Source organism: Dendropsophus ebraccatus, chromosome 5, assembly GCF_027789765.1.
Source record: "Dendropsophus ebraccatus isolate aDenEbr1 chromosome 5, aDenEbr1.pat, whole genome shotgun sequence".
In the NCBI taxonomy this organism is placed as follows: Eukaryota; Metazoa; Chordata; class Amphibia; order Anura; family Hylidae; genus Dendropsophus; species Dendropsophus ebraccatus.
The window spans coordinates 151,967,102-151,993,745 of NC_091458.1; the positions used below are offsets into that span (position 1 = coordinate 151,967,102).

Here is a 26,644-nt window from a genome sequence, read left to right on the forward strand (position 1 = left end):
GTGTTTCTGTGTGTATGGTGAATATTTAGTTAGAAACATAGAAGACCAGAACAGAAAAGACCACCTGCTCTTTGTAGTCTACAGTAGTTGTGAGTAGTTCAGGACATGGAGGCTGGAGACTGGCTGCATCCACTGCACACACAGGAGAATCTGCTTTATATCTCTCTCATTCCCTCAGAAGTTGCCGCATGATCATGTAGACCATTAGGGAGAAGCTACTGAGTCAGTGTGATAAATAACAGGTATCTGACTGGCCATTTATGAAGGAGCAGGAGTCGGTCCTGATAAAATTCAGGAGTCGGAGCTGTGGCTTAACGACTCCACAGCCCTGTTGAATACATTTATGGAATATGGAATTCCATAAATGTAATGTACAGTGTGCTTTATTGATTGAATACATTAGTTCACATAGACATAAATAGAAACAATAAAGTCCCATAGGCTTCTACATATAGAGCACGCCCTGCTGGACACTACATTGGAATTACACCCTGGTTCGTGACGTCACGTTTTCTGAGAGAATTCTAACACTCCATGATCTACTAAGTTATGGGAAATAGCAGTATATGTGCATTTCCCATAATTAATGTAAATTAGAAATTTGTCTAACTTTCCATAAGTAATAACATATCAAAAAATAATTTTGGCCTGACTTCTCCTTTTATAAAAAGATTTCATTTGTCCTTCCCCTCCAAGCCGGAGGTCTTCGTAAGGGTCCAGAGGTCCCCCCTCAAGGAGGGGTTCTGTCAGGGCTCAGCTGCGTGCCGCTCAGCAGCGTGCAGCTGGTGTCCCTGAAATACAGCCCGGCTGGGTTGCTGGGACGCAAAAGCTTATGTTGTTGCCGTGTCTCCGCTCCCAGCCAAGTGGCTTAGGGGTATGCAATTGAAATTATGTTAACAGGCGGCCAGCACCGTCAGTTTGCTCCAACATGTGCTGGAGGGCTGGATTCCTAGTCCCCAATCATGTCCTTGGGCTGCGACTCCAGCCTCCATAAAACCACTTCCCTGCCTGCAATAGAATCTAGTTTACCAGTGTGTCTTGACCTAGTGTTTCCCTGCATTATATATTGGTATTTTGGCTTCTCTTTTGGATCACGTTTTGCACTTTGCCGCTCTCTTGGTACTGACTCGGACACCTGACCCTTATTTATTGTGTCGTCTGTCTTGTCTTTGCACTTATACAGGATTAGGGACCATCGACCAGTTAACCGCCCTAGGCAGCAGCGGACAAGGCAAATAGGCAGGAACAGAGGGGCAGTTACCAGGGTCAGGGCTACACCTGTCCCTTGTCATCCTGGTCCCATATCCAAACAAATCCACTGCAAGGCTTCCACGTCCGTGCTGTCTGTGTTTCATGGAATGTGTGAATAAGCCCTTAGACACCATGGTAAGCATTGTGAGCTTCCTGATGAAGACACGAAACAGCTGGATATGTGATAACTAATTACAAACACCATCTTCAATGGATTTATTCCAAACATGTTACACAATTGTGTATGGAAAACTCAAGCGAACAACAAAAGGATAACATTATAACAATGCAATCATTCTAGAAATCAGCAGCAGAACTAGATGGATCTCTCTGAGCAGCCGCCTTTCTTCCGTCCCATGCTGTCAGCAGCACTCGGGAATTCCAAGTCAATAAGACAAGTGAGGAGACGTTTTCTAAGTACGTTCATTGTGACTGGATGACAAGAAAGAATGAGCCCATACTAGGTGACATGTTGTCATCTTAAGAATGGAATAGATGTCTGGTTTATAAATACTTATTAAAACTAGAGCTGTTCCAGAATATTCCAGCTTCCAGATGGGTCTTGATGTACACACAGACGGGCTCTGTCTTGCACAGGGAAGTAGAATCACTGAAAGGAAAAGCAGCGAGTCCTGTTCTCAAAGTGATATAATGCAGATATATGGGGACAAGTGGGAGAGATGCTACAGATCTGAGTCACTGTATCACTACTGCCGGCTAAAACAATACGGTAATAATTCAGAACAACCCATCTCAGTACAATAAACTGGAGGTTATGATCGGCCTTTCATCTCTGCAGAACATGCTGCAGCAATCTGTAGGAGAAACCTACCAATGGGCCTGTTTGTAGAGGGGAAAGAAACTACCGGAGAACTTCACAATGAAGTGTAATAGGAAAAAAGGAAAAGTAGGGCCTGAAAGAATCAAGTAACTTTGTCTAAGACTTTCATGTGAAATTCACTTTAAGTCTCTCCAAGATGACATGGGCTATAACCAGCTCTTTCGCTCAGACGGCCACCAGGTCAGTGTAGACATCGGTCACTCCTCTCCTGCAGGTAAGTTGTCCTCAATCCTTCGAATAAACTTCATTCGGATTTCTGTGACACTGTCACCTTTCAGTGTGTCCTGAGCAAACTTTACGTCGACCGCCATTTGTACCTGAGAGAGAATTTACGTAAATTACACAATGGCTCTGGACTATAACAATCACATTTGGAAAGAATTTTTTTTTTTTATAAAAGGAAACCCCAAAACACACACTACCTTAAAGGTTGACTGGGAAAAATTAACCTTCCCCCTATCCACAGGACAGGTGACAAGGGATTGCGAGGGGATTGTCCTCCGTACCCCTGAGGTGATCTCTGTATTGGGCCCCCGGCTTCTTTGTTATAAATAGAGCTGCGGGTACTGCATGTGACCTACTGCTCTATTCATTCCTATGGAGCTGCCGGAGAGAGACGAGGAGGCTTAGGGCCCTATTCCACAGTAACGATAATCGGCCGAATCGGCCCCATTCGGCTGATTATCGCTCTGTGAAATAGAGAGAACGATCAGCCGATGATCGTGTCATTTAGGGCCAGACCTAAAATCATCGTTCCCCCACCGCGCATCGCTACGGTTGAATAGCGGTGCACGGCGGGGGACCGACGATTTGAGAAGCCGCAGCATACATTACCTGTCAGGTCTTCTACTCCGCTCCGTCCTCCTCCCCAGGTCCGGCGCGCTCTGGCTTCAGAATGGCCTGTCAGCTGACGGAGCGCTCAGCCAATCACAGCCCGGGACCCCAGCGGCCTGTGATTGGCTGAGTGGCCTGTCAGCTGACAGGCCATTCTGAAGCTAGAGCGTGACGGACCCGGGGAGGAGGACGGAGTGGAGCAGAAGACCTGACAGGTAATGTATGCTGCAAGGGCTGCAAGGACATCGGTAACGATGTCCCTGCAGCCCTTGCTCATCGATCATCGGGCCGTGGAATAGACCCAGTAAACGAGCGATCGGCGCTTGTTTACATCGTTGATCGGGCCCTCCTCGGCCCGTGGAATAGGACCCTTACTCGGCTCTTTCCGGAGGATGCACAGGAATGAATAGAGCAGTAGGTCAGTGCCGTACCCGCAGCTCTATTCATAACAAAGAAGCTGGGGACCCAATACAGAGATCGGCAGGGGGTATGGAAGGCGGACCCCTCACAGACTCTTGCTTGCCCCCTGTCCTGTGGATAGACAAAAAGTAAATTTTTCCCGGACAACCTCTTATATGTTGTTCTTTAAAGAGTTACTGTCACTTAAAAAAGGGACTGTTGAAGGAGCCATCAAATATAAATCCACCCCTGCACCCTGATAACCACGTCTGTTGCTGCAGAACCTCTTACCATTTCCAGTGCTCCTCGCAGAACTCCACATAACATATTGGAATAGATGAGGTTGGAATGATTATCAGGCAGCTCAACAAAGTCCACAAGAGGATTATTTTCCAGGATGAGAGAGAACTCGTCTCCGGCAGGACTCCAGTTTGTGATGGTAGGTGTGATTCCTAGGTACATTTTGAAGGCCACCTGATAAGACAGATGGGGTCTAACATTAGAAAATAGCTGACATATTTGGTCCTGTTCACACTGAGCACTGCCGGCTCCGCTTGAAATTCTGCCACTTTTGCTTAGTGTGAACGGGCCCTTTAGTCGCAGAGATGAATTACTTACTAAATAAAACACACAACAATTTCCTATTTGACTGAATTAGGCTGGGTGTACACTGCGCTTTTGCAATCCATTTTTCTCACTTGCTTCATGCAAAAAACAGATGAAAAAACGAATGGATTTGTGTGCATCGGTTTTGATCTGGTTTTCCATTGACTTCCATTATAAAAATGTTTTTTAAAAAAAATGGATCAAAAGCATCTTTTTTTTTTTTTTAGCATACACAAAACATGGCCGCCCCAGTTTGGTCTACACAAATAAAAAGGATGCGTTCAGATTTTTTTTTTTTTTTATTGGAGGGCAATAGAAAAAAAACAAAATGATCAAAACAAATGCACACAAACGCATCCCTGTTTTTATCTGTTTTTTTTTGTAAACCCAGCCTAAGGCTGCATTCCCAAGTTCTGTGATCCTGACGGATCACGGACGTGGAATGCATGTACCGGAGTCCCCCCGTGGCCGGACAGCATCTGTAATTAGATGCTGGGAGCGGGGGAGACTGTATTCATAAGCGCCGCGCTGTAGTAACAGCACCGCGCGGCTGATTCATTACAGCACGGCGCTTATGAATACAGTCTCCCCCGCTCCCAGCATCTAATTACAGATGCTGTCCGGGCACGGGGGGAACTCCGGTACATGCATTCCACGTCCGAGATCCATCAGGATCACGGAACGTGGGAATGCAGCCTTAGGGTCCTATCTCACCGGACGAGCAGGACCCGATCAACGACATAAACGAGCGCCGATCTGCTAGACTAAAAGTGAAAGTATACAGTGAAAAAAAAGTGTTTATTCACGGCGGTCACTAATGGGCTTTACCGCGGGTATACTCACGTGATCGGAGGTCCCACGGCACAGTCCAGTCCCCCGAAGGCCCTCATGGTAATTCCAGGGGCCTGTTGAAGGCCCCCGGGCTTACCATGGAGATGCCTCATGCTGACAGGCATGGCTGTGTTGATTGCCTGTCAGCATGATGCATAATACAATACGCTGCACTACAGTAGTAGTGCAGTGTATTGTATCAGTGATCAAAGATCACTATTTAGTATTAAACTAGTGTATAAAATGAAAAAGTGCACCAAAACACAAAACACCCCCCCCCGGCACCTCCCCCCCCCGCAATAAAAATGCATTACATTCCCTACACAAAATAAAACGTTACATAAAACAGATCAAAAACACAAATCCTATACATATTTGGTATCGCCATGTCCGTAACGACCCAATCTATATCGACAATTATATCGGACAACACACGCTGTACAAAATTAAAAAAAAAAACAAAAGAAAAAACAGTACCAGAATAGCTGTATTTTATCAACCCGCTTTAGAAAATACGTCATAAAAGAGATCAAAAAGTCATATACATATAAAACTTGGTATCAATAGAAACTACAGATCTTCCCGCAAAAAATAAGCCCCAGACCAGCTCTGTCGCGCAAAAGATAAGAACGCTATGGATCTTGCAATGTGGCGACAGTTTTTGTGGGTTTTTGCTAGGAAGAAAGTTTCTATTGCGCCAAAGTGTTAATAGTTAAAAAAACCTACACAAATGTGGTATCGCCGTAACCGTAGTGACCCAGAGAATACATGTGTTATGCTATTAGTGACCGCCGATACGAATTTTTAAGGCGATCACTAATGGGCTCTATTCTGCTGCCATCAGCTCTTTATGGCGATGGTGCAGAATAATGCAGCAGTGCCAGTAATGCCCGCAGCCTCCTCCTGTCAGCTATCGGAGGTAGCTGAGAAGTTGGGGCAGAATGTGGGGTAAGTCCCGGCCAGTCCCCTCACCGCCGATTGCCGTTATAAACAGTATAACCACGGCCACCGGTAACGGCATTGCCGGAGCAGCTGAACGCTTTCATCCCTTTTCATCGTGAATCCACAGTGAGAGGAGATGAAAATATGTTCACAGTGATGGATTCCTAAAAATGATCAAAGCCCCATTCTCTCCACCACCGAAGGTGACAGAGAACAAGGGGCAATGATCAGGGACCACCCGATTAGTCCTGCAGAGTGATGTCAGATGTCACACAACAGCACCATGCAGGGACCCCTCACAGTGACCTGCTGTACAGTTAGCCGGGTGCTGATCCCCCCGGCCCCCCTCCCTGTGCTATCATTCTCACCCCCTTGGCCCCCCTCCCTATGCTATCATTCTCACCCCCTTGGCCCCCCTCCCTGTGTAATCATTGCGATACACAGATCACTCACCCCCCACCCTCCGGTGTAAGCGTGTTGCAGCGCTGGACCCGATCTCGCCGCCTTTTTCAAGCAGTTATACTCAGCTGACAGGCGCTCTGTGTGAGGCAGGAGAGGTGTCCTGCAGAGTGATGTCGGATGCCAGGCACAATGGCACCCCGCAGGGACCCCTCACATTGACTTGCTGTAGTGCTGACACCAGCCCTGACCCACACTGAGCCCCCACAATCCCTAGTAATTACAGCAGGCTCAGGGGACCCCCACTCTGGAGCATGGTGGGGAGGCAGAGCACTGAACCCTCATTGGCTACAAGCTACCAAGCCAGTCAGGGTTCAGTGCTCTGCTGCTAATAAGGAGGAGAGCGGACGCCGGCTGGGTATGGTGACGTCACCGGACCGGAGGGACAGAGGATCTGGGAGTCGCAACCTGGAAAATCACGTGACCGGAGCGGAGATCTCCTTGGGGGGCCAAAAAAGGACAGGTAAGTATATTAGGAAAGGGTTAACCTTGGTTAACCCTTTCCATTACCAATTAATTGGTATTCCCTGGAATACCCATTTAAATTATCACATTCCTGATCTCGCACGGTAAACGGCATAAGCGCAAAAACCTGCCAAAGTGCAAAATTGCGGATTTCCTCTCACATCAAATCAAGAATCAATTGTAAGAAAAAGTGATCAAAAAGTCGCATATATGCAAGCAAGGTACTGATAGAAAGAACAGATCATGGTGCAAAAAAGGACACCTCACACAGCCGCATAGACCAAAGGATAAAAGCGTTATACGGCTGGGAATAGAGCAATTTTAAAACATTTAGTGTTTTTTTTAAAAAAAGGTTTTCATTTTTCAAAAGCAGGCAGATAAAATAAAAGTTATATAAATTACATATTGTTCTAATCGTACTGACTTGAGGAATATATAAAATATGTCAGTTTTACTATAGAACGAATGGCGTTAAACATGAAAACCCCCAAAATGGAAACAAATTCAACAAATTTTTTTTCTGGTTTCGCAGTGTACTTTATGGAAAAATTCAGTCTGCCATTGCAAAGTACAATTAGTGGCGCAAAAAATAAATAAATAAAAAATAAAGGAAAAAATTAAAACGCAAAAACGAAAATTAACCGGTGGCTCAGTGGTTGGCACTGTAGCCCTGGAGCGCTGGGGTAAGTTTTCACTGTGTTTGCGTGGGTTTCCTCCGCCACCCAGAACATACAGATAGGTGGATTTAGATTGTGAGCCCCATTAGGGACAGAGAGCAATAACTGGCGAAACTATGTAAAGTGCTGCGGAATCTGTGTGTGCTATACAAATAACAGCATTATTATTATTATTATTATTATTATTATGTGTAAACGTTCCAATCCTGTTTATTAGTGAACGTCCTAATATCCTACTGTGATGGTGATAAAGTACAATTTCCCCCTAATCCTTCCAGTTGCTCAGGTGTTACACTGCCTCATTTGCATACATATCCCTGGTGACATCATCTGATGATGTCATGGACATTTCCAATAAGACAGTGTGTAAGGCTGTAGAAGGTGTCAGTTCTGGTCTCTTTATCAGGGTACAGTTCTGACACCTTAGTGACCAGTCTATACTGGAAGCTATTTCGAGTTTTTCTGAGTTTTAACTTTTAAAAGAAAACCTTATCATGTGGCGCTACATGGCGGTAATAACATCCGTACTAATCGCCCATTCCCTCTGCTGCATTCAATGCGACAAACGTGGAGCAGACGCTATGGAGAGATTCACCATCCTTATCCGGGACCACATACTGGAGGAAACCCTGGAGGCCTACATGACCATCAAGCAAATGGCCAACGCTGCACAACGGCCGATAACCAGATATCTGGAGGAAGAAGTGAAGATGTTGGGTAAATATTTTCTTACTTTTATTATTCTCCTTTCTGTCTGATGATTCCACAAAACTGAGGAGAATGAGGAGAAGTGATGATCGTCTCTGTCTCTTCCTTCCAGATAAACACGCCATATTAGAGGTCGTGCAGGAATATAAACGGGCGGTGGATATGATCCAGCAAACCAAATTTAAAGGTAAATACAGAATTTTCTATGTAGATAAAGAGAAGCGGAGCTGGAGCGGGGCCTAAATATCTGCCATCATGTATTGCAGGGATCCAGCTCCTACACACCATCCAGCATCAGTTCCAGCAGGTCCTGAAGAGGGTAAAAGCTATTGCTGAGGAGGCGGCCAGAAGTAAGTGACAGGTTTCTTCCTCTCTATACAGAACCAGTATAAAGGGCCCCTGTATGTTCCATCTAATAAGTGCTTTATCTCTCTTATATATGGTCGCTATGGCAACAAGGCCCGGGGTTCCGTTGGGCAGTTGGGATGAAGAAATGTTACTGATCCCCTAATGTATTACGTGTCCCTGCAATGCTATGGGGAACCAGGGAGAAGGACGGGGGCACACTGGTGGGGTTTAAGGTTACTTTTATTGTAAACAGAAAAACCTGGTAACCACATTATAGTGTACACTTACAAAAAAAATCCATTAAATTTTTTTTATTATTTTTTTTTTATAATGGAAGTCAATAGAAAACAGATCCAAAACACAATTGCATAAATTTTTTCCCCATAAAACACATTGCAAAAACGAAGTGTGAACCCGGTCTTACACAAGTAACCAACTCCTTGCTTTTTTTTTTTGCTACCAGCAATTGCAATTTGCTACCATTATTGCACAGCAGTGCTGACATCACTTTTACATTTAGTTAAAGGGGTAGTTGAGCAAAAAAATAAATAAAATTTTTTCAAATCAACTGGTGCCAGAGATTAGTAATTTAATTCTATTAAAAAATCTCCAGTCTACCAGTACTTCTCAGCTGCTGTATGTCCTGCAGGAAGTGGTGTATTCTCTCCAGTCTGATAAGCCGCTCCTTCCCTGGTGTCGGGAAAAGCTGGATCCAGTCCTAGGAAATGTCTCTCAATTTCCCAGGACTGGATCCAGCTTTTCCCAGCACCCGAAGTGGCATGGACTTTAAATCCAGAAGCCTGACAAGCTGCGGCTGATTGGACCATAGAGCTTCACTTTGTTTCTACTGTAAATTTGCTCATCTCTAATTATCGGCTTCGACTGTTATGAGAACAACCCATACAGGAGTTTTATTTTTTATAATAAGCTTCAAAAAATGAAAAATTTCCAAGCTAAAAAGAGACTTTTTTCTACTAATATTATGAATTTTCCTATTTTACCCTCTAGGGAGATGCCCAAACAAGCAAGGTGAGTTCTTCTATTGTTTTATTAGAACATTCCCCATTACTATCATATGCAGATTACATAGTAACAGATAGATTGTCACCTCATGTAGAAACACAAGAAGAAAGCGCTCACAGTGCAACAACTCTGATATCTAGAAGAAGAAGAGTAAGAGTGGGGGATTACTACTACTACTCCCCCCCCCCCCCCCCATAGTCAAAACCCAAAAGGGGTGACAACTGGACTGATAGCAGTGACTCTATATTCCTCCGGCATTAGCCTGTATACCAATGTCATGTGCTGGATACAATATGGCCGCTACTGTAGATTTATTCTAAAATTACCCAAACACCGACATTTTTTTTAAAATTAATAAGTTTATGGTTTATGAATCTGACAATGAAATATTAATGTTTCTTTTTTTCTGCCATTTCTCAGAATTTGACAACTGTGGTAAGTAGATTTCCTATTATTCATATAAATATTATAAGAAGTAACTGCAGAGATGTCACTGTCAGGCGTTATTGCAATCTGTTTTTTTTTCTGTTTTATGGAAAAAATCCCCATTAACTTTCATTAAAAAAAGAAGGTTCAAAATGCATGTTTTTTAGCGTTCACAAAATAGCTATTGACCAGGTTTTTGTGGATGCTAAAAAAAAAAAGAATGCGTCTTGATCCGTTTTTTTATAATGGAAGTGAATGGAAGAACAGATGTACACAAATACATCAGTTTTTTTATGTTTTTTTTTTTTTTTTTGCATAAAACAGGCGAAAGAATGGGTTGCAAAGGCACAGTGTGACCCCAGCCTCACAGATCACGTGGTCTCACAAAGTCCTTTGATGATTTTTATTAGGGGACAGTGACCCATAAGAAAGGAGAAGCAACGTGTCTTTCCATGCGGTTACTGCATTGAAGCTCCCATTGAAGCGAATGGGAACTTTAGGACATGACAACCCCCTTCCCACAACCCCACTGACTGCTGCACAGGGGCGAGGGGTATTTGCCCAGATGCCGTAATATTGTAAATGTGTAACACAACCGTCTTTCCCCAGGATTACTTGTACAAGAGTACACTCACTGTGAGAGCTGCGAGGAGGAGAAAATCATCTGTGCCGGGGGCCCTCCAAGTAACCAAGGTATGGGGGATGGGAAGATGGGAGAATACAGGAGCTCATAGGAACATCATAGAGTTTATAAGGTTATTGGAATAAACTATATCAGTGTAAGGGGCTCTAGGGGACATTTGCAGCCGGCACTTTATAGGGGGCGCTGTATAGAGAATAGACTGGACCGTATATGATGGATGATGCTTCTCTCTCTTCCCAGAATACTATGACAGATGCAGCTGCGTGTGCACCCAGCAGACATGTTTCGGTAAAGTATCTGCTTATATTCTTACATATAAATGAGATTTATTCTAAGGAAATATTGTAAGACGTCTAGAATACCTGACCCATATCTGACGTTTTCTTCTTCTATCAGACTTAAAGACGGGATCTCAGTGCACCCCCTGCAGCGACCATGCGTCCTATCTGGCCAAAGTTACAGACTGTGGAGGTAAGTAGATAGGACAGAATAATCCAGTCATCATGTAACGGCATCTCCCTACACTGAGGAACAGCGGGAGCCCCCCATATAGATCCCCTCTATGACGTACATATGCCATATGCCACAGAGGGAAAGTGCAGGGACAGACTGGCCAATATTTCATATCATCTTTTTTTCCTCTAGAGAAAGCCATAGAAATCGCAGAAAATGAGGACCTGACCCTGGATTGCAGCTACCAGTGGTATTCTGCTCTACAGGAGGAATATAAGAACATCGTCATAAAGGTAAAAACTGCTAATTCACCAAGAAAGTAGAAAACTACTGACAAAGGAGTTTTTTTAAATCTTTATTAAAAGCCACTGAGACATATAGGATTCTAACAATGGCTTTTATTCTCCCCTCCAGAGCTATGATGACCTCCCGAAAATTACAGATGAACCAAACATCGAGTTCTGGCGCATTCAGACCTATGAATCTGGAAGATACATGTGTACCACGGTGCTCAACTCCGGGGTGCAAATAGCTAAATTTGTCTACAACGTGAAAGGTAATTACACACAAGGTTTGAGATAAGGGGAACGGGGTAATCTAACAACTTAGGTTGCAGTACCACCCTGCACCACCAGATGTCACCTTATCAATAAAACAACCCACACTATATTTTATACAAAAGAACACTGGGCTTAATTCATAAAAAAATATATATGATTTTTATTGTATGTATGTTTATGTATACATTTGTACCAAATACATATTACATTTCATTAAAGTAAAATTTAAAAATGACCACAAAAAAATTAAAAACACATTATATAAAAAACTGGTGTCAGCAGGTATAAATCATCATGGAAAGTGCGGTTATGATAATGTCTTGCATCTTAGCCTCTTAATATGTTGCACAGGGATATATGTGTATCAGAGAACTAAGAAGTCTCCTAATGTCCCATATGCTTACATTCAATTTTAAAGGGGTCTAAAAATCAGCTACTATTATCATCTAATTCTATTGCACTCACCCATGCTACCAGAACACCAGAAAGAGCCGTCCCGTGAAAGGTAAGGACACATTATCACTGACACTTTAATGATCTCCGGATACAGATATAGTAACATATGACTATTACGTTGTAGATGATTCCAGTTACATCACTGCTAACGTCTTTACATTTCTTTTCTAATATTTTTATATTATGTTTTTTTTTTTAATGGATTATACTATTAAAACTATTTCTTTTTGTATTTAGTTACCAAAGGATCAGGAGAGGAGATGAAGGAGGAAGAACTTCCCCCTCTTCCCACCATTCCAGAGGAGCTGGACCTCACTGTGCTGGATGGGCCCAATTTCCGTATGGCTGAAGTACCAGTTGTCCACAATTTGGAACTCGGTAATATAATTATGTGGACAATAGTCGCTGTGTTTGCCATCTCTGTCTCCATATGGTAAGTAACACTTATAACATCCTCTCAGAATGAAATAGCAAGTAATAGTCATGTTCTATCTGGATCTGAAGAAACATTAAAGTGAATGTTCTATCAGTTACATCGTTTTAAGATTTTTACATGAATAGATGAAATCCCTCTCCTCTGTGATACTAATGGAGCCATGTCACAGAGGGGAGGGAGTTACACTGGGGGCAGGCGGAAACCCAGTGCTTTAGGTCGGGTCGGTATCTGGGAATAGACCAGCACCATGTGCAGGAACTGGGCCGCAAAAATGGAGAGACCTGACCAATTCCATGACAGTCCACTAGCCATGGGATCTGCCATCATATGTCCCACATATCCTAAACCACATAGTCCGGGGAATACAGTGGGGGACATCTGCTCACATGTTTAGGACGGTAGAATTTCTATCTCACGTGTACACGGCCGACAGCAAATAACCGCTCTTCATTTTTATCTCTTTCAGCATCTTCTTATGTTTGCTGCGCAAGCAAAAAACTGCAACTGCAGCAGACACCGCAGCACAGCCTCTAGAAGAAGTGGTGGTGGAATAAAGACATATAGAACAAAAGCTTTTCCCTTACCCTACCCCCCCCCCCTTCAAAATATAAACTGCCCATTTAAAAAATAAAACCTATCCCAATCCTATTCTCCAGCGTTTGTTTCTCAGAATGAGTTGTGTTTGGCTGCTGTACACTGTACACTCAGAAATTGGGTGTATTGATATCTTTCTATTATATATTATAGTGTGTATTGGGGGGGGGGTAAGTTCTCACATTTTTTCCCCATAATTCTTCAAAATGGACCTGTCAGAATGAAAATACAGTTCAGTCTCCAGCCAGCCTGATATTAGGCCGGAGCAGCTGAGCATACTGATATATTATTTTGTCGGGAAAGAATTTGTATAACATTTTGGGTTGAGAAGTCATAAAGTCATCTCTCTCTCTCTCTCTCTCTCTCTCTCTCGGGGGGGGGGGGGGGGGGGGGGGATCATAATAAAGAAGTCTTATTTATCCGCCCCGCAGTGCAGCGTCACTGCCCACCGGCTCCCGATCCTGTGATGTCAGAGCCCCATGCAGAAATCCCCACTCAGCCAATCAGTGTGTGAGGCGGGACACAGCTGCAGTCACTGACTGGCTGAGCAGGTTAGTTCCTATGGATGGATGATTCAGGAGCTCGGACACTGACAGAGAGCTGATAAATTTGGGGATATGGCTGACCCTCTATATCACTATGAATATGCGCCCGTGGAGCCTCATTTAAGAGTCTCGAAACACAGAACTAGCCAGATATCCCTCCAGGAAGGACCCAGCTGAGGGGTGGCTCCTGTAGGGAAACCACCAAAACCACCATATTAAGTGGCCCTATTAGTCAATGTAATGACTTGGAAAAACCAAGGCTGAGTAATCATCCACATACAGCTGTTTCGGGGTGTTGCCCCTCATCAGTGTGGAGCAGGATTCTGGCTAGGTAACCACTTAATATGGCAGTTTAGGTGGTTTCCCTGCAGGAGCCACCCCTCGAAGCCACCCCTGGCTAGTCCTGTGTTTCGAGACTCTTAAATGAGGCTCCACAGGCTTTTCTTTTCCATATTCATGTTTCCCAGGGAGCAATGCACCTAGGATATCACTGCATTGAGCGCTTTAACCAGCAGCCGGCAGTGTTACCTTTGACTGGTCTCCCTCAGATCAGTGATCTGTTTCTTTATTTCACTATGGCTGACCCCTCTATATCACTACGTCGTCTATAACCCCATGGCTGACCCCTCTATATCACTATGGCTGCCTTCAGAACTGTCTCAATTCTTCGTGGCATAGATTCAACAAGGTGCTAGAAGCATTCCTCAGAGATTTTGGTCCATATTGACATGATGGCATCACACAGTTGCCGCAGATTTGTCGGCTGCACATCCATGATGCCAATCTCCCGTTCCACCACATCCCAAAGATGCTCTATTGGATTGAGATCTGGTGACTGTGGAGGCCATTTGAGTACAGTGAACTCATTGTCATGTTCAAGCAGAAATCGAGACTCATCAGACCAGGCAACGTTTTTCCAATCTTCTACTGTCCAATTTCGATGAGCTTGTGCAAATTGTAGCCTCAGTTTCCAGAGTGGCACCCGGTGTAGTCTTCTGCTGCTGTAGCCCATCTGCCTCAAAGTTGGACGTACTGTACGTTCAGAGATGCTCTTCTGCCTACCTTGGTTGTAACGGTTGGCTATTTGAGTCACTGTTGCCTTTCTATCAGCTTGAACCAGTCTGCCCATTCTCCTCTGACCTCTGGCATCAACAAGGCATTTCCGCCCACAGAACTGCCGCTCACTGGAGATGGTTGTGCGTGAAAATCCCAGTAGATCAGCAGTTTCTGAAATACTCAGACCAGCCCTTCTGGCACCAACAACCATGCCACGTTCAAAGGCACTCACATCACCTTTCTTCCCCATACTGATGCTCGGTTTGAACTGCAGGAGATTGTCTTGACCATGTCTACATGCCTAAATGCACTGAGTTGCCGCCATGTGATTGGCTGATTAGAAATTAAGTGGTAACGTGCAGTTGGACAGGTGTACCTAATAAAGTGGCCGGTGAGTGTATGTTATTTTTTTTTAGTCTCTGGACTACCCATTGAAGGTGCATTGAAAGCAGATTTCACGCTACGAGCTTTACAGTGATATCCGCTGGTATGCTCGGTACAGTTACAGTCTATGGCCTCTGAATTCTCGCAGCAGAGGTTTAGGACCATAGACTGTAAATGTACTGAGCATAGTACCAGATTTCATTGCAAAACTCGTAGCGGAAAATCCACTGCGAATGCACCTTTAGGCTATGTTCACACTACGTATTTGACCGTCCGTTCCGTGACTTCGGCCGGGTCACGGAACGGCCGGTCTCAGGCCGGATCATCACGGCCGGTACTTAAGTACCGGCTGGATGATCTTTCCTCTGTGGAGCTCTGATGCGGGCGCATCAGTGCACTCCGCCAGTAGTATATAGCCCCCCTGTGCCCTCCCCCAGTAGTATATAGCCGCCCACTTTGTGCTCCCCAGTAGTATATAGACCCCCTGTGTGTTCCCCCTCCCTTATAGCCCCCCTGCACGCTCCCCCAGTAGTATATAGACCCCCTGTGTGCTCCCCCGTTTGTATAGAGACCCCCTGTGTGTGCCCGTTTGTATAGAGACACCCTGTGTGCTCTCTGCGTTTGTATACAGACCCCCTGTGTGCTCTCCCTGTTTGTATAGAGACCCCTATGTGCTCCCCAGTAGTATATAGCCCCTCTTGTGCTCCCCCTCCCATATAGCATATAACAAAAAAAAAAAAAAAACACTTGTACTCACCTGGGTCCGGGCTTTTCCTCTTCTATTCCTTCTTGTGGCCGCACTGCAGCGATCACAAGAGGCTGCTCTACCCTTGTGCTGGCGCCGGCTCAGTGACGTCATTCGAACGCCGACACCAGAGACAGAGAGCGGCCTCGTGACCGTTGTTGCCACAAGAGTGACTGACAGGGAGGGAGCCAATAGCTCGCTCTCTGTCAATGCTGCTGCTGCACGGCAACTATGAGAGCTCATTACGAGCGCTCATAGCTACTGTGCAAAGGGGAGCAGCGCAGCTCAGTATACAGGTATACTGAGCTGCAGCCTGGGTCCGGACAGCTGGCCTCCGAGGTCCGCGTTCAGACCGTTGTCCACCAGTTGACGACCCCTGATCTAGTCCATCCGCTCTGATATGTGAGATACAGCACCTATGCTTGAAATATTGTAAATAAAAATTCTGATCTCTGAGCAAGTGACCTAAGGTTCTGGCAGCAAAATTCACAGTGCATGATGGGAAACAGACTGAGCCCCTGCTGATCTGGCGAAGAACGAGAGCACATGCAAGACACTATGATGTTATTGGATGAGACAGAAGGGGAGCCTTGGCGGACACGTGGACTAAACAGACTACTAGGCAAACACAAGAAACCCAAGAAGCATTAGCACATGGAAAACTAATCATTACAGGTCTACGTACTGTACGTCATTCCTTATTACAAGTCTGAGACAGAGTCCCCGAGCGTGCATCTCAGTTTCCTCCAGAGCTGCGATTCATGCAGCTATATGCAACAAAGTCTGTAAAAGTATATATTATATTCATGTAGGGCTAATGTTCACTTTGTTCTGCACAATTCTAACTTGTGTGTCTATAAACCAGACCACCAGATTCATTACACTGTTATTATTGGAGCGCTCTTGTTTTACCTACACAGCGGTAAGTTATATATAGGAGTTATACATAAGATCCTCTGTAATACCAAGACAACAACACGCTTGTAGTGAGATCAGGACGCCACATTAGAACCCGTTACCTTAGCTATAACGTCAGCCGTTTCTCGAAAATCATGGCACCTTCCAACGTTGGAGCGAGCCAAGAAATCTTCAATCAGCCTCACGCCTATGTTGTATCCCCTGAGACAGAGAAAGACATGGAATAAATGGAGGAACACTGAGAAATTGAAATAAATCAGAATATTGTGAGTGTAAACGCAGCATCATTCAAAAATAGACATCAAATTTAAAAAAAGGTAGTCTAGTGTAGAATACGATTATCACATTTCAAGTTAAAATGGGAACTCTCGAAAAAATGTTCTCTTTTAAATTAACTGGGGTCAGAAAATTATACAGATTCGTGATTTACTTGTATTTAAAAATCTCCAGTCTTCCAGTACTTATCAGCTGCTGTATGTCCTGCAGGGAGTGGTGTATTCTTTCCAGTCTGACACAGTGCTCTCTGCTGCCACCTCTGTCCATGTCAGGAACTGTCCAGAGCAGCAGCAAATCCAATAGAAAACCTCTCCTGCTCTGGACAGTTCCTGACATGGACAGAGGTGGCAGCAGGGAGCACTGTGTCAGACTGGAAAAAATACACCACTTTCTGCTGGACATACAGCAGCTGATAAGTACAGGAAGGCTGAAGATGTTTAAACAGAAGTAGATTACAAATCTATATAACTTTGTGACTGCAAAGACATTTTTCGCAGGAGTATTCCTTTAAGCCCTGTATCCTGGAATAGAAAATTGAGAGCCTACAATTATCATGGGTAATTAATATACAATCATTAGAGGCTGACCCTCTCCACCCCCTTTCCCAGACTGAGCTCTGTGCTTTTAGTAGAAGCAGTTTCTGCTATTGCAGTTCATTCAAATGGGACTAAGCTGTGTTGAGTTTTAATACCAGACACTGCTAGTATCAAAAGTATGGAGCTATGTCTAGTAAACAATGAAGCAGAGATGAAGCTTAATGGAATTTTGTATTCCTAGATGACCTTGTTAATAAACAGGGGTTCTCATGTTTAGAAACCTCATCTCATAATCCAGATTGGAGAGAGGCTGAAAACAGAATGTCTTGTGGTTTTAGGAGGTTCCAGTTGCTCAGAGCGCTCTGTATGAAAAGTGTTCCCCTACCATCGGGTATGACCAATATCTTAAAGGACCACTCCGGCCAAAATGCATTTTTAATATGTTATTACATAAGGAAAGTTAGACAAATTCCTAATGTACAGTGTGCCTAAGTAGTTTTACAAATGTAACTTCTCCATATACTGCGCCCCTGCTGGACACTTTATATGAATTACACCCGATTCGTGATGTCACGGTTTTTTAGAGAAATTGAAGCCTGTCTGATCTACTAAATTAAGGAAAACTACATGTGCATTTCCCATAATAAGTGTACATTAGGAATTTGTCTAACTTTCCTTATGTAATAACATATTAAAAATACATTTTGGCTGGCGTTCTCCTTTCAGTTGGCACCTGAATAAACACTTGAACTATCAATCATAGGTCTCTGGAGCTCTGAACATATAAGGAGAGTACACCCACTGGGCACTTGCAGCCAGGGCTTTCCCTCGGTCATGCAAGTTAATAGTGGGTTAGGCTATAGAATTAACTGTGATCATGGATGTCATTGCTGACACCCATCACTGGTAACAGCTGATGCCAGTGCCATATATTTACAGCTCTGGGTGAAAAAGGATTAAGTGGGGGAATGAAAACCACAGATAAAACCTCAATCTGTTTTTTGGATTACCTGAAAGTCCCTGTAAAAAAAAAAATATATATATATATATATATATGAAATTTTCCTGGCATATACTGGATTACGACAGGTCATTGGTACATCAGCATACAAACCAGGAGGACCTCATATATATTAATCCATTAGTTAAAGTGTATCGGCAAATACATAGTTAAAGGGGTATTCCACTCAAACATAACTATTGATGGCTAGACAAAGCGCTGTGCGAGTGCGAAACCATTGTCACCTCTGACCCTCCTGTGTGCTCCCGCTGGACATCTTCCCCCAGCACGCCTAAGCCCATGTGTCCTGAATAAACTGCAAACTGTACTCATCTGACTGGTGAGTGCTGGACTTTTTGCTGTTTCTTCACTGTGGATTTACTCTATCTGGACTTACAGGTCTGTGCACCACCTAAGCATCAGTCAGTGACAGACACATCGCTTTGCCCCACAACTCACCTGCATTACCATATATATGTAGTGTGAACAGTGCCGGCTGTATCTTTTGCCACACTTCATAACTTTTGATGTGTTGCTGCCCATAGTGAGACTAACAATTCCTTCCATACTTGTTATTATCTATTCAGTCTCCTTCCCCCAGTTCTCAGCTGCTGCTTTCTGCTGAAGACACAAAAACTGTGTGTGAGCTTTTCTCTCTGTCTTCCCCTCCTCCCCCCTCCCTTCTGAGACAGCTGATGTAAACAAGTCCCTGGCTGGCAGTATCTGCAACATTGTAGCTTCTTTGTAATACTGGGAGAGTTAATCACAGTGGGTTCATCAGCAACTTGACCTCATATTTACCCTCTCAGCATTACAAAGAAGCTACAATGTTGCAGATAAAGCCTGACAGGGACTTGTTTACATCAGCAGTCTCAGAAGGGAGGGGGGAGGAGGGGGAGACGGAGAGAAAGGCTCACACACAGTTTTGTTTTCAGCAGAAAGCAACAGCTCGGAACTGGGGGAAGGAGACTGAATACATAATAACAAGTATCGAAGAAATTGTTAGTCTCACCCTGGGCAGCAACATATGAAAAGTTGTTTGAGTGGAATACCCCTTTAATGCCTGCATGTATGCTGTCCATTTTTTTTTTAATTTTGAGTCTGTTTAGTGCCCCATTGTGCTGCTGGTTGGCAACTAATGGGTCTCTCTTACTTTAAATCATCCCCACACTAATAGGCAGAGAGCCGTGACTAGTCATAGTTAGTCTAGTTGCCGCCCCTCCCCCAGCCTCGCTCGGCATAATAAAACATCTTTTTGCCCTGCTGTAAAGCCACTGCTGATATGCTCCGCGAGCTGCATAGTAGATCTATACTGTGCTGCAGGGAACCATATCAGCACAATCCTCCTGATTGGTTCCCCGTAACATATATCGCTGGTTACATGTCTAGAATAGACAACAATGAAACATCTTTTTGACGCTGATGTTACTAGAATCTGTTTTTGGAAAGCACGTCACGTTTCTATATTATAAAGACTTAACAACATTACTTACATTTTCTCTAATTGTTTATTGACATCTTCGTCATTTTCATAGTCTTTGCATAGCTGTGCAACCAGGGATCCATAGGTGAGATTGAAGAGCTCGGAGTTCTAGTGGGGAGACAAGAGACATCGCATTCAGCAGATCAAGCATTGCAATAGGTCACATGACACACAACTAGTATTAGGAGGTTGTAGTAAAATACGAAAGGCAGCGATACATGCGAAAAAAAGAAATCAAAAGATGCAGGGTAAGGTGAATCCACAGCTGAACCAGAAACTAATATTAGGAGCAGTTATGCAATTGCATTTGACAAGAAATAAAGGGGCACTCCGGCATTTTTTATTTTTTCTTACTTTCAAATCAACAGGTTTCAAAAAGTTATAAAGATTTGTAATCTACTTGTATTTAAAAATCTCAAGTCTTCCAGTATTTAAAAATCTCAAGTCTTCCAGTACTGATCAGCTGCTGTATGTCCTGCAGGTGTATCTGATACAGTGCTCTCTGCTGCCACCTCTGTCCATGTCAGGAACTGTCCAGAGCAGGAGAGGTTTTCTATGGGAATTTGCTACTACTGCTCTGGACAGTTCCTGCACTTATTTAGAAAATAATTAAGATATTATTCTTACCTCTCCACACTCCCCTGGTGTCCTCCTGCAGGGTCTCCTGGTCCTCCAATGACCGCAGCCACTTCAGGGACAAACTCCTATCGGTAGGGACAGCACTACGACCAGGGATTGGCTGAGCAGGCTGTCGAGTTTCCGAGGTGGTGAAGTCTGCAGTCAGTGGAGGACCTGGAGATGCCACGGGAGGACACTGGGGGAGTGCGGAGAGGTAAGGGCTCGTTCCCACTGAGGAAAGGTAGCGGAATTCCGCGACGGAATTGTCCGCCGCGGAATGCCGTTAGCCTCCCGCTTATAATGGGAGTCTATGGGAGGCGCGCGCTCCTGCCCTGTCCGCGCTGAAGAATGAACATGTTCATTCTTCAGCGCGGACAGGGCAGGAGCGCGCGCCTCCCATAGACTCCCATTATGAGCGGGAGGCTAACGGCATTCCGCGGCGGACAATTCCGTCGCGGAATTCCGCTACCTTTCCTCAGTGGGAACGAGCCCTAAGAACATTATGTTTATTATTTTCTATACAACTGTAAATATGTATAAAAAGTTTGCCAGCGCCGGAGTACCCCCTTTGAGGCAATCCCTTTAATGATTACGTAAATAATGGTGATGTACAGGTGCAACCTGACAGGTGTATTGCTGCTTCGAATGTAGCAGGTAACTGCCTTTACATTAGGTTGTGCTACCTTTGATATTTATCCTCAATTTCAGAGAACAGGCAACAATGATACCACAAAAGTTACATAAAAAAAGAAAAGAAAAAAAGAGCCGGGCTAAAAAAAAAAAACTATAAAAAACAAGCAAAGGCAATCAGTGCTATACATGCATTGTCAGGTAAAGAAAACCAGGGCATCTGACCATGTATAAATGTGCTATAAAAGGTGTAATAAGGCGTATGCTAACACGTACCATGAGATGCAGAGATGCAGTAGGTGAAATGAATGGCAAATACCAATACTATACAATGAATGCAATAGACAGATGGAAAGAAAGGAAAAAAAAAAAAGTAGTTAGGCGATACAGGACTGATGTCAGAAGAACCAGAAACTGTCAGCAAGCTGGAGACCAGGAGCGAGTGCAGTGTTCACAGACGAGCAACACCAGATAAAACAGCACAAAAAGAAAAAAAAAAAAGACATGCGCAGCACAAAAGCGACATACTGACACATAAAACGTGGCCGAGACGTGCCAGAAAAAAAGACGGCGTTTAACCAGCAAGTGACTCCACTGGTGCGTTCACTGGTTCTTCCTGTACTTTTAACTTGATTTTTGGCAGAGTGCTGGGGAAGGGGAGGATGAAAGTAACATGCTCTCACCTTTCCCACTCCAGTGCCGGTATCCTGCAGCTCCCGGTGAGGGCCTGGGACGTGACGTGTGAGGCCCACTCAGCCAGTCAGCGGCCATAGCAGGGTCCCGACTGGCTGAGCTGGAGAATCGGAGTACCGGAGCTGCAGGATACCACCACCAGTGCTGGAGTGGCAGGAGACGGTGGGGCGGCGAGGCAGGGCTATGCGGGTAAGGGTCCATTTACACAGAAAGATTATCTGACAAAGATTTGAAACCAAAGCCAGCAACAGACTATAAACAGAGATCGGGTCTTAGGGTACACACACACAGCCTAAACGCAGCAGATACGCAGCAGATTTGATGGTGCAGATTTGATGCTGTGTTCAGTTATTTAGATCTAATCTGCTGCATATCTGCTGTGTATCGCCTATGCCATGTGTGTTTGTACCCTTAAAGGAAAGCCTGAGATTTCTCCTCTTTTCAAATCCATTCCTGGCTTTGGCTTCAAATCTTTGGCAGATAATCTTTTTGTGTAAATGGACCCTTAGAGAATGTTACTTCTTTTATGAAGTTGGATGTCGCCGTAGGGAGTCCTGGAAAACAAGGATATGGCCTATGACTGAACCCATGTTTTCCAGGCAGCCTTAGCACTGCATCCATCTCCAGCAGCTGCCGCTAATCACACGCTGCACCCTGAGGTTTGGACAAACTCGAGCATGCTCAAAGTTCTGGCAACTCTAATATAGAGGTAGTATACAGTGCTATAAACCTCAATCGCTGCCCTAATCCAGCTTGGTGAAACACCTCTAACCATATACATCAGACCCAAGGCTGCTCTGAAAAGTATCACCAATACCAGAGCCATCTAAAAGCAGCCAAAGGGCGGTATAACACAGGCGTGCTACAACTAGATTTGTATGTCCGTATTACTGCCGCAAGTCTCGAATTTCAGTTTGGGTCATTAGACCCTGGGTCAAACTGGGTCTTTGCGTCCATAATATGGACATAGACAAATGTGGCTGTAACTCACCTGGGGGTGGGGTAGTCTGAGGAGCAGAAGACGGCTGAAGCCTTCTCCTCATATCCTGTGATTCTACATCTCAGAAGTTATGGTCCTTTTACATGTAGCGATTATTGTTCAAAAACTCACAATAAGGCGAGATTCACATGTAACGGATTCACAGCGGACTCCCTGCAAGTTAGCAGCTAAATCTGCTGCGAGTATGTAAAAGCTGCTCCCTTTAACCCGTGACAGCCTGCTGCATACATTACCTGGTCTGCACTCCGGGCCCCTCCTGTAGTTCCGGGCAGCCTGATGTCCCGCTCAGCCAATCAGTGCGCTGTATTGCCGCAAACACTGATTGGCTGAGCGGGATTTCAGGACACTGGGAGCCACAGGAGGAGGCCAGAAGGTGGACCAGGTAATGTATGCACCGGGCCGCGGGTGGTTAAGAGAGACAACGTTTGTAACCCTATTCAGAGTGACAGTAAGAGATTCGTAGCGGATTTTGCTGTGAACTCACGGCGCTATCCTTTACGTGTGAATCTAGACTAATGATTGAAATAGTTTATAGTGCCCTTTCAAGATGTCCTAAAATCGTTGCTGGTTGTTCAAAGTTGTGATATTTCTGGTACGTCTAAACCAGGGGGGTCAAACTGCGTCCCTCCAGCTGTTGCAAAACTACAATTCCCATCATGCCTGGACAGCCGAAGCTAAAGCTTTACCTATCCAGGCATGATAGGAGTTGTAGTTTTACAACAGCTGGAGGGCCTGAGCTTGACACCTGTGGTCTAAACAGTCGTTCGCAGATCCCTGGTGTGTGGGTTGGCCTTAAAGGGGTAGTGCGGCGGTAAACAATTATTCACAGAATAACACACATTACAAAGTTATACAACTTTGTAATGTATGTTATGTCTGTGAATGGCCCCCTTCCCCGTGTCCCACCACCCCCACCCGTGTACCCGGAAGTGTAGTGCGCTATACATACCTGTCAGGTGCCGTCTCATCTCTGATCTTCAGTCAGCGATGTCGTCTTTGGGCGAATCCCTCCGTCCGTCCTGAGTGCCGGCCGCCCTCTTCAGCGTCATCGGCTGCTCAGCCGCGATTGGCTGAGCACAGTAATGCGCTAAGCTGAGCAGCCGATGACGCGGCAGAGGGCGGCCGGCACTCAGGACGGACGGAGGGATTCGGCCAAAGACGACATCGCTGACTGAAGAACGGAGACGAGTCGGCACGTGACAGGTATGTATAGCGCACCACACTTCCGGGTACATGGGTGGGGGGGGGTGGGACACGGGGAAGGGGGCCATTCACAGACATAACATACATTACAAAGTTGTATAACTTTGTAATGTGTGTTATTCTGTGAATAATTGTTTACCGCCGCACTACCCCTTTAAAGGCAAGAATGATTTGTTGAATGATATTAAAAATTACTAATTTTTTGGAGCCATTTATCTAATACACAATCGTTTCAAACCGCAAACAAATCGATAAACAATCTTCAAATAATTGTTTAAAGAGGACCTGTCACCCCCCATGCCGGGGTGACAGGCTCCCGACCACCAGCTAGATTCCCTTATACGTACCTCATCCCGCAGAGTCCCGCTGCCGGAGCCGATCCCAGGACGGAGACATCCCTGTCAGAAGCCGGCGTGCGCACTGTGGAGAGAGGTCCGGCGTCCATAGAGAATGAATGGAACCGAACTCCTCTCTGCAGCGTGTGCACAGCTCCATTCATTCTCTATGGACGCCGGACCTCTGTCCAGAACGCGCGCACCGGCTTCTGACAGGGATATCTCCGTCCCGGGACCGGCTCCAGCAGCGGGACTCGGCGGGATGAGGTCAGTATAAGGGGATCTAGTGGGGGGTCGGGAGCCTGTCACCCCGGCACGGGGGGGTGACAGGTCTCTTTAAAATGATTTATCTACTCGTGTAAAAGGACCATAAAAAGCCTTATAAGACAGGTGTGTATCCGAATCATCGCATGTCCGATAGTTGCACAATGTTGCCACTGCGCGGTTTTGCCCGCAGGTGATAATCAACATCCGGCTCCTCCGCGTCTTGTGAAGCTTACTCCAGAGACGTGGAATCCCAGGAAATGAGTGCTGGGGAGCAGAAGACTTCGTCCATCTCCTGTTCCCTGAATTGCTGATGTGAAATAATCATGGAGCATACCTTCCTACAGCTTTACATTGTGCCATTCCTTAAAGGAGAAGTCCGGTGTAATTTTTTATTAAAGTATTGTATTGCCCCCAAAAAGTTATACAAATCCCCAATATACACTTATTATGGGTAATGCTTATAAAGAGCTTTTTTCCCCTTCACTTACTACTGAATTAAGGCTTCACTTCCTAGATAACATGGCGATGTCACTTCCTGGATAACATGGCGATGTCACTTCCTGGATAACATGGCGATGTCACTTCCTGGATAACATGGCGATGTCACTTCCTGGATAACATGGCGATGTCACTTCCTGGATAACATGGTGATGTCACTTCCTGGATAACATGGTGATATCACAACCCGACTTCCAGAGCTGTGCGGGCTGTGGCTGCTGGAGAGGATGATGGCAGGGGGATGCGTTCCATCACCATGTTATCCAGGAAGTGACATCACCATGTTATCCAGGAAGTGACATCACCATGTTATCCAGGAAGTGACATCACCATGTTATCCAGGAAGTGAAGCCTTGATACAGTAGGACGTGCAAGGAAAAAAGCAATTTATAAACATATCCTGTAATAAGTGTATATTGGGGATTGGTATAACTTTTGGGGGGCAATACAATACTGTAATAAAAATTCTCGCTGGACTTATCCTTTAATTAATTGTCAAATGGGTGTGTCGTTACAGTGTCTCAGATTATCTAATGTTCATAAGGGTCCCTTTAGACACAAAGATTTCTCAGATGTGGGTACTGCAAATGAGTGTGATGTCAGCTTCCAGATGACAAGTAACAGTCAGCAGCATACTTACCAGCCACGCTGCTTGTGATCCGGCATCTGGCTCTAGAGTTGTATATTCTGGCCCCGCCTCCTCTGACTGTCAATCAATCTAGAGGTGGAGGCCTGAAGTCACAGCAGCAGCCGGAAGACTGTAGACCCAGATACCGGATCACAAGCAGCGTGGCTGGTAAGTATGTACTGCTGCTTGTCATATGGAAACTGACATCACAGATATATACACCTCCCATGGCCAGGCTATTGCTTTCTGTTATCAGCCTCTGCTGATCTGACCTCTTCTCTCCAGCACAATGTATAGCCATGGCTCCAGCATAAGGTGGGGCCCCTACATACAGGACTCGGCACTTGCTGTCAGGGATAGCAGCTGCAGCAGCCGGGGCCTAGCACACTACCAGGAGAAGCAGCGACAACCGGCGGCAGAGCCCTCCTCACCATCTTCTTGCTCTCGGCTCCTCTGTTGGTCTGTCGGGACATGTCTCCGCGTCTTCCAGGGTCCTCCGCCGCAGGAAACAGCTAATGCTCAGCTCTACGGTACAACAGGAACAAGAGAGCCTAGGGAGGTGAAGGACCTGTGGTGACGTCACGGTCATGTGATCTGTCACGTGAGGGGAGGCGGGAAGAGCTGGGGTCACGTGAGAGGCTGCGCACTTGGCTTTACGTGAAGCAGTTTAGTGTGCGGCGGCTGTTGTGCTGTGTGCGAGCTGTGTGTATACTGGATAGAACTGTGAGAATACACAACATAAGCTGTGTACGAGAATGTGTATATAGAAGAGCTGTGAGTGTGTATATAGAAGAGCTGTGAGTGTGTGCAGTGTATATAGAAGAGCTGTGAGTGTGTGCACTGTGTATATAGAAGAGCTGTGAGTGTGTGTGTCTAT

The 26,644-nt window shown here is 45.1% G+C and overlaps 2 protein-coding genes across 2 annotated transcripts; one reads left to right on the forward strand and one right to left on the reverse strand.

Annotated features, from left to right (window-relative positions):
- Nucleotides 1-1,443: 1,443 nt before the first annotated feature.
- TRAPPC3 (trafficking protein particle complex subunit 3) lies at nt 1,444-26,351 on the reverse strand. Its single transcript, XM_069972645.1, has 5 exons — nt 26,199-26,351; nt 19,906-20,003; nt 16,702-16,801; nt 3,617-3,799; nt 1,444-2,409 (listed from the first exon to the last, which is right to left on the reverse strand). Exons 1-5 carry the CDS (start codon nt 26,238-26,240, stop codon nt 2,290-2,292), a joined length of 543 nt encoding a protein of 180 aa, XP_069828746.1. The 5' UTR covers nt 26,241-26,351; the 3' UTR covers nt 1,444-2,289.
- Nucleotides 7,679-12,954, forward strand: LOC138793906 (izumo sperm-egg fusion protein 1-like). Its single transcript, XM_069972644.1, has 12 exons — nt 7,679-8,022; nt 8,126-8,200; nt 8,280-8,363; nt 9,370-9,390; nt 9,805-9,819; nt 10,420-10,503; nt 10,694-10,741; nt 10,850-10,924; nt 11,099-11,199; nt 11,321-11,462; nt 12,160-12,355; nt 12,825-12,954. Exons 1-12 carry the CDS (start codon nt 7,800-7,802, stop codon nt 12,910-12,912), a joined length of 1,152 nt encoding a protein of 383 aa, XP_069828745.1. The 5' UTR covers nt 7,679-7,799; the 3' UTR covers nt 12,913-12,954.
- Nucleotides 26,352-26,644: the final 293 nt, after the last annotated feature.

Bases quoted from the DNA above. Each gene is read 5' to 3' on its own strand.
- LOC138793906 (XM_069972644.1), top strand. From the start codon at position 7,800: ATGTGGCGCTACATGGCGGTAATAACATCCGTACTAATCGCCCATTCC. The intron at 8,364-9,369 runs GTAAGTGACAGG...TTTACCCTCTAG, and splicing joins TGCTGAGGAGGCGGCCAGAA to GGAGATGCCCAAACAAGCAA. The intron at 11,463-12,159 runs GTAATTACACAC...TTTTGTATTTAG, and splicing joins ATTTGTCTACAACGTGAAAG to TTACCAAAGGATCAGGAGAG.
- TRAPPC3 (XM_069972645.1), bottom strand. From the start codon at position 26,240: ATGTCCCGACAGACCAACAGAGGAGCCGAGAGCAAGAAGATG. The intron at 20,004-26,198 runs GTGAGGAGGGCT...TCTCCCCACTAG, and splicing joins GAGCCGAGAGCAAGAAGATG to AACTCCGAGCTCTTCAATCT. The intron at 3,800-16,701 runs GTAACGGGTTCT...CTGTCTTATCAG, and splicing joins CGGCTGACGTTATAGCTAAG to GTGGCCTTCAAAATGTACCT.